Source organism: Passer domesticus, chromosome 1 (genome assembly GCF_036417665.1).
Source record: "Passer domesticus isolate bPasDom1 chromosome 1, bPasDom1.hap1, whole genome shotgun sequence".
NCBI lineage: Eukaryota > Metazoa > Chordata > Aves > Passeriformes > Passeridae > Passer > Passer domesticus.
Window position 1 is genome coordinate 16593418 of NC_087474.1, and position 14016 is coordinate 16607433.

General features: G+C 45.9%; 1 protein-coding gene across 27 annotated transcripts in view; it reads right to left on the reverse strand.

Moving 5' to 3' along the window:
• Positions 1-2366: 2366 nt before the first annotated feature.
• Positions 2367-14016, reverse strand: part of KIAA1217 (KIAA1217 ortholog) — a 355102-nt gene continuing 343452 nt past the window's right edge. For 19 of the 27 annotated variants that reach the window (XM_064407697.1, XM_064407727.1, XM_064407743.1 and 16 more), the window contains 6 exons: positions 13407-13553; positions 10016-10135; positions 7043-7120; positions 5249-6934; positions 4672-4794; positions 2367-3978 (listed from right to left, as the gene is read on the reverse strand). In XM_064407697.1, coding sequence (XP_064263767.1) covers positions 3484-3978; positions 4672-4794; positions 5249-6934; positions 7043-7120; positions 10016-10135; positions 13407-13553 — 2649 coding nt within the window. In that variant the 3' untranslated portion in view covers positions 2367-3483. Of the gene's footprint in view, positions 4795-5248; positions 6935-7042; positions 7121-10015; positions 10136-13406; positions 13554-14016 lie in introns of all 27 variants that reach the window. The other 8 variants (XM_064407650.1, XM_064407712.1, XM_064407830.1 and 5 more) reach the window with 6 other exon arrangements.

The following is a 14016-nucleotide window of genomic DNA, read 5'->3' on the forward strand; positions in this document are numbered from 1 at the left end:
TTTTTAAATGGTCCCCAACAGCAATTCAGTGGTGATTGGTGGTTTAGTCTGAACTGCCTTTCTGGAGCGTGGTAGCTGGAAGGTGCTGTGTGACTGCTTTTTAAGATTTTAAAGGGCTTGTTACAATCCCCGTTAGTATCTGTCACAGCACTGTTGATGTGGAATTAAGACATGGCCACAGTCCAGACAGTTTCACACCTTCTTTTGTGCTGCTGCAGAGCTGAAAGGAAAATTCTTTGCTGGGCCTCGGGTTCCTGTGCAGCCTCTGAGAGCCTCTCCACTTTGTTCAGGCAGGACAAAAGAGTTTGAAATGTGGCCTCGTTTACTACAAAAAGCTATGGTTTTGTTCCCAAAGCCAGGTCATAACACATTCACATTTATATAGTAATTAACCAATTAATTGGGCCAGCCTTTGGAAAGGGGTATGGGCTGATGTGTGGCCTGGAGGGGGAATGGCTTAAAGCTGGGCTGCAGTGCACTCTGAAGTGGTGCACGTACCTGTGGCTCCCAGTCATGAGACTGTAAAAAATCTGCCTTAACCATCTGCTATTGAATCCATGAATTTTTAAGCCTGCAGGAAGGGCTGCCTTTCAGTGGGGATCGGATGGATTTTGGCCCTGTACGCTTCCTATGTCCTGCACATCCTTCCCTTTTCCTGCTACATTCACCCTTTTTGGCTCTGCCTTCCCACCTCTGTGTCCTGCCCAGCACATGGGCTCTGTGCTGTGTCACTTTGAGTGGTTTTGTTTTTTCCTCCCTGTAGGAGGAACAGGCTGACACACAGACGATGCTGACTCTGCTCTGAAGTCCTTGGCTGGCTCTGACTACAGCAGGAAGCAGGAAAGTCCTGCTCACCTTCCAGCTCCTTCAGTGAGCAGCTGCTTCCCTGCTGGATTTCAGAGCGGTGAGGCTGGGGGCAGAGCTGCTGCTGCTGCTGCAGTGGTACCTTTCCCATGGCTTGACCCAAACTTCTGTGGCAGCCATCTCCACCAAAACTGCTCTTCATAACCGATTTGCAGTGGGAAACCTGTCTTTTTCACTGGTGTCCAGTTTTAAATTCTTCTGTGTCCAAGGAATTTATTTACAAGCATGATGGTTTTGCTGAGTGACAGCCTGTGTACAGCTCTTCCCTGCCTGTGTTTCTGAAAGCCTGATAACTCCATTGCTGGACAAGCAGGAGGGAGAAGGAATAAACACTGCCTGACCTGTGACACTGGCAGTGCTGCCTGTGCAGTGGGCTATGAGCTGGCTGAGCCTGCTGCTGTTTCCTGGGGGTGCTCACAAAGGAGCCGAGGCTCGGGTGGGTGTGGTGTTCACTGCCTGATGGCAATTTCACATCACCACCATAGGCAGTGAGCACAGCACTGCCTCACTGCTGTGTCTGAATCCAGCCAGATACAGAGAGTGCTGCTGTAGCCCCTCACCTGCAGGGGCTCTGAGAAGCAGCTGTGGGAGCAGTGCCAGAGCCACGGGGGACCCTGCCTGCCAGAGCCATGGGGGACATCTCACGTGCCATTACAGACAAGCAGTTATTAGTAAGTCACTGTTGTTCAGTAAAACAAACAGGAGCAAATCCTGCTCCATCCATCATTCCGCTCGAGGTTCCATTTGGGCTGTGTGAAGGGGGAGCAGGGTACCAGAGCTGGAGCTGTGCGTGCTGTCTGTGCCTGGGGAGCTGGTGGCAAGCTACAGCACCGGGTCAGGCGCGTTCCCTTTGGAGCCGGGGAATCCCGCACTCCATCCGTGAGCAAGCAGGGATCAGAGCAGGCCCTGCAGCCCCGCGGCTCTGCCCCGGCTGGAAGGGAAGTGGCTGCGCTCCAGCGGGTCTGTGTGGGTGCTCTGACCGTGCCCCAGGCTTCGCTTTGCCTTGGGCCCCAGCTCGGCTCAGCCCCTGTGCTGTGCTGGGCCTTTGCTGTGTGCCAGAGAGGGGATGGCAGCACTGACCCGCTGGAGGCAGCCTGTGCTGCCCTGCTCCTGAGGGATGGCTCAGTGCCTCTCCTCACCCTCCGAGGGCACCGCCTCGGAATGGGGCTCCTAGGAAACTTCCCCTTGCCCAAGGGGAAATAAAACAAGGAATACCTCAAGGTGGAAGGGATGATACCTCATTCAGTCACTCAAAGTTTTCTTTGCTTGCTGGTTTTCTGACTTGGAGTTCCAGCTTTTTAATAAGCTTTTATCAACAGCAATCCTGCAAGGCCTTTATCAAGGCTTCCTGCAAAGACCCCATTTTGAAATTATAACCATGTATGGCCTTAATCTGGGGGAAATAAAGTCAGGTTTTCTTCTAATCGCTTAACACCCTCAGGCAAACAGCTGAACAGCCAATTGAGACCATCCCAAAAGTTACTAGTGAAAAAATACAAATATATAAGCATGCAGCCCTTTATTTTTGTAAAGATCTTTGCTTATCATAGTTCTGTATATTACATTATGGTGTTATACAAATAAATTTATTTACAAAACCATTAGGTATGCAAGTTTCTTGCTCTTCTCCTATTTAATTGATATCCATCTTTTTCAACCCTTCCCCATATATATTTTTAAGCATGCATAAAAATTAACTTTGGTGTGGTAAAACTACTCTATGTGCCCAGCCACATACAGTGTTTATTTATTTATTTATAGATATTTATAGATATGTACAAAAGTTTGCCAGTATACAGAACAGTACTGAAGTGTACATTTTAAAATCCACAATGCAATACATTAATGGGCAACCAGGTCTCAGTAAAATAAAAATGAAGGACGAAGGGTGGATTGAGCTAAGAAAAAAAGTAATCAGCAACTATCTATATGTGTAAAACAATTTATTTTTTTCCTTATCTGTCAAATTCTTAAATATAATCTGAATGGCAGTGCAATAAGTTGAGTTGCCTCATACACACATAAGACCAGTCTTGTTCTGTTTCTTGTGCAGAGGTTTACTGTCCAGCATACTACTTTCAAATGTACATTACAATAGTATCAAAATGTTTTGGCAAAAAGATCTCGAAAGGAACCATGACATTTGTTGACAAAAATAGAAATCTGTAACAAAGCTAAATAACACCAAAATAAAAGAAAAATATTTTAGTTTCAGTTTTACAGTTGAATATAATCACACTTTAGTATATCTCTGTTCACTTCTAGACCTCATAATGAAAAATAGCTTTATACAAAACAACTTAGTAAATTTTTAACCATACAATTCCCCATGCTCAGTACACCACTGTGCACACGCAGTCAAGTTCACTCACACACCTTCACACTTTTTTTAAGAGGTGCTGCCTATAGAAAGAAAATGCTCTTTTATCATTACAACAGCAACTGTTTTTTCCAAAAAGCTTCACTCTAATCTAGTGTAGTAATTCAGTATTTAGCACGTGATTAGTATTAAGCCTCCAGCAATACAACAAAATGGTTACATTCCCTGGTTAAAACATTGGCTGCGGATTCCTTGAACAAAAAGCCTTGGTGACCTGGCAGGTGTGCTGTGCTTAGCCTTTAGGATGGCTCCTTGACCGTGGATGGGGCGGACTTGCTGGCATTCCCGTTCTGTGCCTTGTAGCTGTTGAAACTAGGGGTGTGGATTGTCCTGATGCTCTTCATACCTTGGCTCAGGGAAGGGGGGGAGATAGAGGAGGGGGGGGAGGTAGAGGAGGAAGGAGGGGCTGGCCGGCCGTTCTGAGTCTGCAGCGAGAACGAGAGGTGGTGACCTTTCCCTGGGTAAGTGGGGCTCTGAAACTTGGAGGAGCCATTAGAGACAGAGGGGATGAGGGAGGTAGAGTAAGTTATGCGACCTGTCTGAGGACCGAGAAGGGAGGAGGAAGGAATGGAGGTTTTAGTAGGTGGATTAAGAGGGTTAGAGCTGTCACCGCTAGAAGCAGGTGCTGAGCTGCTTTTCCCAGAAGTGGGAGAAAAGGCTGGGATCTTAGAAGCGGGTAGGGTAGGAGAAGTAGCCTTATAGTCCCCACCAGCTTTCTTAGCACTTCCATTAGCCTGCAAATAAAGATGTCAGGAGACAGTTTGTCAGAAAGCCAGTAACACGATAAACCAACAGGACCTGGGAAAACAGCCCTGCAGAGAACCAGAACTAACAGTTCGAGGCCTGAGCTAAGTCCTGCAGCCATGGACTGGACCTGGTAGAAAACCCGAAGTGCCCAACGGAGAGTGCACAGAGGAAGAGCCAGGAGAGCTTTGTGAGAAGGCGCGACCTACGTGTTACAGAGCAGGCAGTGCGCGGCCCGCGCGGGTTAGTGGCACCCACCGCCACCGGTTAGTGCCAGGCTTCCTGCAAAGACTCTGAACAGAAGCATTCCCAGTCTCCTACAGAGCCACCACATTAACCAAACGGAAAGTAAACAGGTAGTTGACATCTTAAAATTACAGCTGAATACCACAGTTAAAAAAAAAATTAAAAAATAATAAATTAAGGAAAAAAAAAAGCCAAACCCAATAAACAGACAACCCAAAACCCAACCAAACAAAAACAAAAGCAGCAGGTGTTTTATTGCAGACATGCATGCACAAGCATGGTGAAAAGATCAGTACTGTCATGCCCCCAGGATCCAGGATGTCCAGTTTGACCTCAGGCATCCGATATTTGGTATAATCTCAGTCAGTTACTGGAGTTTTTAAATAAACAAACAACACGAAATGTCCATCCAAACACCGGGTTTAGGGTAAAACTACCTGTCTGTATTGGCGTGGATCCTGCAGCTTGTGCTGTTTGCCTGATTTCTCCATGCTTCCTTGTCTAGTTTTTGACGCCATGGGGACTGGCATCCGGCTGGTCTGGGAGGCAGCGCTGGAGCCCTGCGGGAAGGAGCGGAGGGGCAGGGAGGGGAGACAAGGAGGAGTGGTCAATGCAAGACTGCTGGAATGGAGCACTGCACACCATGCGCCGAAACAGCCGCAGTACTACATGCAGGGAAAGTTCAGGAGCTTCACACCGCGGGTGTTAATTTCCAGAATCAAATGGAGAAAACTGCTCAGCTACTGATCAGCCTGGATTTCATGTCAGTGACACTCGTCATTTCACACAGCGGATTATTCGACCCAGCTCCCCTGCATTTGCCCATCACCAATCAGCAGCAAAGATTTTAAAAAACCCCAAAAACCAATGGTCTATTAGCTGTTAGACACCTCGTGGGGAGCCCAAACAAGCCACCTGAAAGGAAGCAAACAAATCACAAGACCGTCTTGTTTAATGGTGATTATTGCAGATTTTAGAAAGCAGCTGGAGGTTTGATTTCTGGGACTAAGGTACCTTACGTGAAGTGGCTGGGAGTGATGCAGGGGGCTCTACACCAGCAAGGCTCTCATCCAGCACTACATGCTCTCGGGATGGGGTCTCTGGTACTATCTGGGCAGAGAAGGGGACAATGCTTCCCTCAGAGGTGTATGTGTTTTCAGGGACAGGTTTTGGACTCATTTCACTGATGGTGTTTTCCAGCTGCTTTATAGTCTGCTCAAGGCTGTCTAGTGTTCTGTATGTACTCTGTCGAATTTCATCAGTCCTAGACAGGGACACTGCAGCTCCGGAGGGGCCCTCTTGCTTCCCAGAAGGACTTTTGTCACTCTCCTCAGACTGAGACCTAGTGATTTCAAATCTCTTTGCTTCCTTGTGCTGCTTCAGGGCCCCATCTTCCTCCTCTTCTTCATAGACCACAACCTGCAAGGTCTTCTTCCCAGTCTTGGTTCCTGTCCGTATTGCCTGCGTCAGAGCGGCCAGCTGCTTTTTAGGGAATTTAAACTTAAATTTTTTCTTAGAATCCTGCCTGCTTCCCAACTGATCAGCAGAGTCTGAGTTTGGTTCTGTGTTTAGCCCATAGATCTGACGGTATTTGTTAAAATTTGTCTTTGTGCTTTCTTCCTCTGCAGGAGGTCTGCTTTCTGCAGAGTCAGACTGAAGGTTAGACAGGTACGGCCCCTGGGGACCATGAGCTGCAGAATGCTCTGTGGCTGCATTTCTGTCATTAGCTACTGGTGACTCTTCCTTCTGCCTCTCAGAGACTTCATGTGCTTCATTTTCTTCCTCCTCCTCCTCTTCTTCTTCTATCTTTTCATCTGTCATCATTTTTTCCAATTCCTCATCACATTCCTCAAAAATTGTAGAAAGGCGTTTGTACGCTGACCTAATATCCATCGGTTCATCAAAAATGATGATGACAGGCTTTTTGTCCAGACACACCACTGGCTCTTCGCTGTCTGTGTTCTCAGGGATGCCCTTCTCTGCTGCCACATCCTTCCTGGCATCGATGTTGACTGTTTGCACATCTTCTCCTTTCCGGCTCACTATGTCGTGGACTTCCCCGCTCGAGAGCACCTGGACAGCTGTTTTAGTAATCATGAAGGCAATGTTTTCTGTGGGTGGGTTGTCTTCACTTGGAGAGCTGGCTGGGGAGTCCGTCTCTTCAATGCTGCCCACACTGTTTGCTCTGCACACTTTGGGTCTCAGCACAACCTGACTGTAGTTGCCTGCAGAAACTTCTTGCTCCTGCAAGGAAGGTTGAGGCCCCACAGCCTCCTGCATGTGCCTCAGGAGAGGGGCAACGCTGCTGATGGGGATGTGCTTGCCCGTGCTCTGCAAGGCTTCACCCTGAGGCACGCCCTGGAGAGCATCTCTTGACAGTCTGTAGTTGGGCTTTTGTTTTCCAGTCTCGACGGCTGGAAAATGTGATCCTAAGATATCTTGAGCCCCTCTTCGTTTGTCCTCCTCTGGCAAACTGACGCCAGACAGGTTTGTGCTCATATTCTGAAGGTTTTTGTTAGAATAGTCTGTACTGTCTACAAACAAACCCTTGCTAAATGTAGGACTGTCATTCATTGAAAAGCCACTTTTACTGTCAGCTGTACTGGATGAATCAGAACCCAATTCTTCTTCAGTTCTCCCTTCCCTCTTCTCTTTAGGATGGTCACTATCTGTGGGAGATCCTGTTGTAGCCCCATACACCTAAGGGGGAAAGTTGGATTACTTAGTTATTCAGGGCTTTTATTTTTACAGGACTTTTATTTTCCCCCAAGATTAACCTCAGGGGAAGCGCAGACCTCGTGAACTCACCACTCCATTTACTGCTGCAGAGACATGTCTCAAGCTGTCATCTGATTTCTGTCTTTCTTCAGGGCAAAATTCCAAATTCTGGCAGAACAGTGCATGATGTTACTGCTTTGTGCTATGCATTAGGTCAGGATGGGACGTTACCTTGCTTTAACAAGGCCTCCAGAATATGCATAAGCACATTAATTACCTTATTTCCAACACAGTGCTCCATGACCTGTTCACCTTCCTGCTAAACCCTGCCAGCCCCACCATGATTTCATAAGATTGAAGCTGAAAGTCTCACAGTATCTGCTCACATTCTGCTGGGACATGTCAAAGGGAGGCTGGCATGGAAGGGCTGACAGTGAGTCTGGCTTGCCTTGAAAGGAAGTTTTATACCAGTAAAAGCTGATTTTCAAGTTACATTTTGCTCCTTCTAATGCTGGTCACACCTGAGCAGTGCTGCTTCATCACAATTAGTATCATTACAGTCTGAGCACTTCTAAATCCTTGCTGCAGCTTAGAAGTATTCCATCAGAATTACCAGTGACACCCTGTGGTGTCTGTGGAAGTGCAGAATGAAACCTTGAGCTACATTCACTTACAGCAGAAATGCCAAACACCAAACAGAGAGGATATCCACTGGCTCAAAAGAAGTATGTTTATTCCCAGCAATGAAACTTCAGGGGGACTTTTTCTTTATTTGCAAGTGAGGACCCCTGGAAATGCTGTTTCCTAACAACCAGGCTTTTCTCTGGGGTTTGGTTTAAGTGCTAGTGACAACTTAGGAGAAACACCAATCATCAGGATGAAGAACTGACCTGAGGAGACACCAGGACGATGAATAAGATAAATCTAGAGTCAAAAGACAGCTCACCAAGAAGGAAAGTAATTTGGCCTCAAGTGCCTGAAGGCAGTGAACCAAAGCAATAACACTGACATTGCTTTCTTGAGACTGGGAGCTGCCTCCTAACACACCACAAGGACAGATTGTACTTATGTGAGCACCAAGACATGCAGAACAGTCAGGAGCACTGCTGTCCCAACTGAGATGGACGAGTGATGGTGCAGAAATCCCCAGGTTGGCTGTGCATGCACACCCCATGCACATAAAGGTACACCAGGTCTAGTTTCTACACCTTACGTGACATTTTCTTATGTACTCTTGGAGGATTTTACAGAAAAACTTTACTCACAATCAAAACACAGAAGCAAGAAAGTCACTCATACACCAGAGTCACACTTCCACAAAGGCTTGTTCAGCAGTAACAAGGATGAGCAGCTGCTTCCTCATATTTCTAGATGAGGAAGAGCTCTCATACAAGCCAGCACAGCAGCAAGGCCTCGCTGGGCAGGCTGACAGTCTGAACATCGTGCTGAGAGGCACTTTGGGAACCAAACTCCAGGGCTTGTGATCCCCTCAGGCCCTGACCTGCTCAGTGCTCAGCACCTCCCAGTCCCACAGCATGTCAGACACCCAGAATTAGGCCAAGTCACTTAAAGGCACTTGTTGCCTCTGGATATGCTGACTGTATATCTTTTTATAGCATGTTCCACTTCTAGTTCCAAGCGCCAGTGAAACACCTCACAGTGTCCTTGTACAATGTGTCTTATTTTAGGAACTTCTGCTTTTCTACTAAAAAAATAAAACCACAACAAAACTCATTTCCTCAATGATTTTATCGTGACTATAATGTTCCATATTTAAAGCCAATAAACACTCTGTCACGTCAGATTACAAAAACAGATCTCATTAACCTTAATTTCCTGGATTCTGTGTTATTCAAATAAATACCAGTTTATGGCAATTACTTGGCAGCACCTTTCAAAGAAATGTTTGTGCTACAGGATATGCAGTGTTCTGAGTGATGACCCAGGATTTCATGTAAAAATATGATCTTCTCATTCTGACAACAGCAGTAATGAGGATGAATTCACACTTTTTTTTTTTTTCTCTGTAACACTGTTGTACACACAGAACAGTTTGTCCCTTTTCCCTCATACCCACGGACCTGCACCCTCGCCCAGCCAGCTGTTTGCAGCTTTAGACCAGAACTGCTGTTTGGGCAGCTCCAACACAAGTCCTTAAGTGCAAATGCCCTGACCTGGAAGCATTTGCATACACAAAATGCAGAAGAGGTCGAGATGAGAAGGTTGAAATGCTGTGCTGAAGAGCTGTGTTTCCTTCCCCACCATACCCACCTTCACTGCAAACTGGCATTTGGCTGACAATTTGTCATGCCTGCACAGACCCCTAACCCCAGCAGTGATGCAGCTCATTATTATTATCCATAACAGAGAGGTCTGCAAGGGCAAAGCACTTGTCCTTTTCTTGTCCTGCACATTGGTGCATGCTAAGTCAAATCAACTCAATTGGCACCTCCAGTCCATGCACAGCTGTGAAATTTAACCTTGACCTGCCTACAGCCCCAGGCACACGGCACCTCTTCTCAGTCCCATGACTGAATTTTGGGCATTGTCCTTCAGTATAAGGGCAAATTCCTCCCATCCACTTTGATTCTCTGTCATTAAATACACCGAATGGGATTTCTGAATATCTAACAACTATTTCTGGAACCAACAAATGAAACAAAATAAAGCACACATTCTCAAACTGGCTCTAGAGACTGAGAGGAACCATTAACTCCCCTCAAGCTTAGGAGAGATGTTTCACCATCCATCACCAGAACAGCTGGGGAAGGATGTTCTAAGTAGTATGAGCATCTCTGACAGAAACAGATGGACCCTGTTTTGATTTCACAGAATGATAAAGCTTCATGCAACCGTTGTACTATTGCTGATGAGACACATAATACAGTTTAATACAGAGCTCAGAATGAGCGTTTCTGAGCCATACGGAGAAAAAAGGAAGGAAACTGCTGGGCAGTGGTGGGTGGGGGTTAAAGAGAACAGGACACAGGATGTAAGATTAGTTTTGAAGGAAAGAAGGTTATGCCAAGACCGGGTGGCATGTCTACAATTGCCACTTGTTACCTTCTTTTCCTTGTGATGCATTAAAGTCCCAGGCCTTATGTCTTTAACATGTGTATCATTTCTGGACTGTTCAGCATGACTGTTTGAGTTTACATCCATAAAAGAGCACTTCTGGAAAGCCTAGGAAATAAATACTGCAGGTTATCAGGAGACCAAGAACTTTTACACAGAAATATCTGGAGATGACCAACTACAAAGAGAGCACTTGTTTTCAACAGTCACAGCTCAACAACCTTTTCTACAAACTGATGAGATAATAGTAGAGATTTCAGACTATCAGATCCAGAGAACCAGGGCATCCCTTTCAGCCTCTCAAGACTCTAACATCCTGCTGACCTCAGTGCTTCCTATAAGGAGGACAAGCTTGATTTCTGAATTTGCAGACAATGGAGACCCAAGGAGGTGCTACAGACTATCCAAACTCAAGTAGGAAGCCCATGACAAACTGGGGGCTTGTGACAGCACCTATTTCCTTGTGGCCGATAATGCAAGAGTTACATAACTCCACTTCTCCCACACAAACTGTTATTAAAACTTTAAACATGGAGATGTGCCTTTGTCACAGTCTTCAATAATGAGCCATAAATTAACTGTCCCAACCTGTGGGTTTGTGGGCACTGGCCTCCCACCACGCATCCTCCAGGGCATGGCCCAGACTTTTCAGCCATTTATTTTGCTATCCTCCTTTAGTTCCCTTTGAGTTTCTCTATCTAGCTGGCTCCCAGATCTGGAAGAGCAAAACTATCACTGCCACTATCACCGTGCAGTGCAGGCAGCAAATGTGCCTCACCAGATTTTCTGTAGCCTCTGTCTACTGGCACATGGCCTCCAGTGAGCTGTGCAGGGAGCACACAGCAAAGAGGGGGGAGTGCTCACAGGAGTCAGGGACACCACGACATGCAGTAAGATTCTATTGTTGTACCATGTATTAGGGAAATTATTTGATTCCTGGCAACTCATGGAATTAATAGCCCTGATTACAGATTAGAATCAGGCCTGATCTTTAAATACTGTATTCTTCATATGTACTGCATGTTTATGCAAAATCAGAAAGGTAAGGATAACAGAAAAAATCCAGTACAAAAAATCAGGTTGTAGACTTTCTTCTGGTTTTTCATTCCATGCTATTTGTATGTGTTAACAGACCAGAGTACCTAAGATGACATGAAACGAATAGAAAAAATAGTCTCGCTCCACACAATAGAGCATATGGACTTTTCCCCAACTTACCCATTTGTGAGACCAGTGATGTGGGTTTGAGTAAAGCATCCTCAAAGTCCTTCAGAGTGTCAAAAAAGCTATTTCCCTTTGGTATTTTTTATCACCTTTGATCTGAAATATCTATAACAGTCTCCTAATAGTTTGTGCTACAGCCACTGATTATTATGATGCCTTTTCCTGCTACATTAAAAATCTTCACATTGCACTCAAATTTCTTCTGAAACTTCATATTCTTAACAGGCTTTTCAGATGGGAGACACATGCATACTTAGTCATGGAGGCAGCAGCACAGTGTGGATCTCACTGATCTGGTACACAGACATAAGAACACGCCAGGTTCTCACATCTACTCCTGAAGCAGACACAATTTTGTGGCAACATCACTGACCTGGGAGCTTCTGCAACTTGTTACTGCAAGTCCTGTTTCTTCCCAAGGCATGCAGTTGTGGCCTGGTCAATATGTTGCTGCTTTTCATGTGGACTTTTTATTCAGCAAAGAACTATGACCATTAAGTGATTGCTATCATGTCTCTGCTGTCATACTTCACTGATCTGAATTAAGATTGTTTACACAGTAAGGATTTTAAATGTATTTCCAGGCTTTTGATGTAAATGCAGAGAGATACTGTGCCTGTTGCTGCTTCCTATGAGACCTGTCATAGCAGCAACACCTGCATCAAGGTCAGTGATTTTAAAAGCAGACAGGTCTCATTTATGCTGCCAAAGGGGTTTTTGGTATACTCTGAGGTGCCAGATTTTTATAAGAATGTTGTGTGATGTTTGATCAAATGCCTTACCAAAATGTTTATAGGTATACAATTCAGTTTAAACAGTCAACCTGTTACTTGATCAAGAGTGTTGCTTCTTTTGACAGCTGTCTGCTCCATTACATTGTGCTCACTGGCATAACTGTTTATGTCTGTCCTTCAGTTCTTCAATGACTGAATTCCGTATCTCATTTTCCATCTTTTTGCCTATGACTGACATCAAACTAATGAGCACATAGCTCTCAGATCAGGCAATTTGCCCCTTCTATAACATGTTAAGCTTCTAAAATATACCTGGTATTTGGTATTGGTTTGAAATGAGTATTGCTAGCCCACAAAGCTAGCATTTAAACACCCACTCCCTGCTGAATGCCATTCCCATGTCTATTTCTCCTCCTCAGCTTCCCTCAGCCCCCCTTTCCATACCTTAACCTTCACTTCACTGTCCCCAGTTGCAAGGCAGAGGTTGCTTTCCTAGAGACAGAGATGCTGTGACAGTTTCTGTGTCCCCAGCTCTGCTGCCTCACTGGTCATCAGCACACGGGGGGGATAAGGGTGAACTTCTGCTCCCACTCCTGCAAACCAGCACTGGTGGGTGAGAGCTGAGGGATGGAGCAGGGTGCACCCCTCAGACCTAACAGTTACAGCCCAGTGCCATACACCTTGGGTGGCACCAAGCAGCAGGTGGACAGCAGGGATCATCTCACGTTGTGACAGCGCTCTAAAATACCAGAAGTTACAGCCAGCTAGGCTGATCCACACCTCCCTTCCTCATGTGGGCATGGAAGAGGGCAGAGGGTGCCCCTGGGAAGCTGGGGCTCACTGATGGTAGCTGGAATAGTTGGCATTTACTGCAGCATTTTCATCACTGAACTGTCCTATGTGATGTCAAGTGAAGGACCAGCAAGAGAACACTCCTCTATGCCACTGGCAGAGTGATGTACCAGTTACACCCCAGGGAATGGGCAATGTCTCAGTGTTCAGACATTCTGGGAAACTCTGGACCATAGCACAGCCCACCAGGAGCAGACCCAGTTATTCTCTGTTCCCACCAAAGACAGCACACATGACAGAGGCTCTCAGCACCATGCCAGTCTGGTACTTGTGAGCAACACTAGGCCAGGGACAACCACACTGAAAGCACAAAAATGTTTTACTTGTCCCACTTCCATGTGCAGGCTTCTCCAGTGGCAGCTACTGCATTCTTAACCACTGTCTCAGCTGCAGACATCTTGAACAAAATTTGGTAGTACTTCCAAAAAGTGTACCACTCAGTGCAACAAAGTGGTACTGGCTGAGGCTAGCAGACCTACTTTCCTCCATGTTCTGAGCTAGAAATTGCACTGAGGCCCTAGAAGTGATACTGGGCACAGGTGTCCCCATGTGCAACCCAAAAGGCATACCTGTAATTCTGCCATTATTTTATCTCCTTCCTCTTCCTCTTCATCTTTTGCAGCTGGTGTTACAGCGTGCCCTGTGCTCCGAGACAATGCCTGGTCCTCTTTAGGGGCTTTGGATTGTGCTGTTTGCCCAGCATCTTCACTGCATTCCTACAAGGGGATGAGAAGCACAGACAGGTAACACAGCTGAACCCTCCTGATGCAAAGTAAACACCCAAAAAGTCAACACTACTGCAACTCTTTTCCTGCAAGGTCCCTCCTCCTGCTACTTCACCAGTTCAAAAGCAACCAATATTGCTGATGTGATTATATGTTCACAGATTAAAAAGCTTCCTAAATTGGACTTCCTACCACTTCCTTCCCCAGAACAGATGGGGAAAACAAGCCCAAAGAAACTAATTTGCAACATTTCTGTAAAAACACTCTCAAATCTGACCTGATCTTCCCCATCTGTTTAAGGCATGCTTTTTTTTTTTATTTTTAATCTTCTTACCACTCTAAATGAATGCAGTCTGTGACTTGCCTGCTGCATTGCTAGGAGATAAGAGCAGCACGACTCCTGTAAACAGAACTGATCACATCTTACTTGCTCATTTGGCCTAACAGAAGTGCA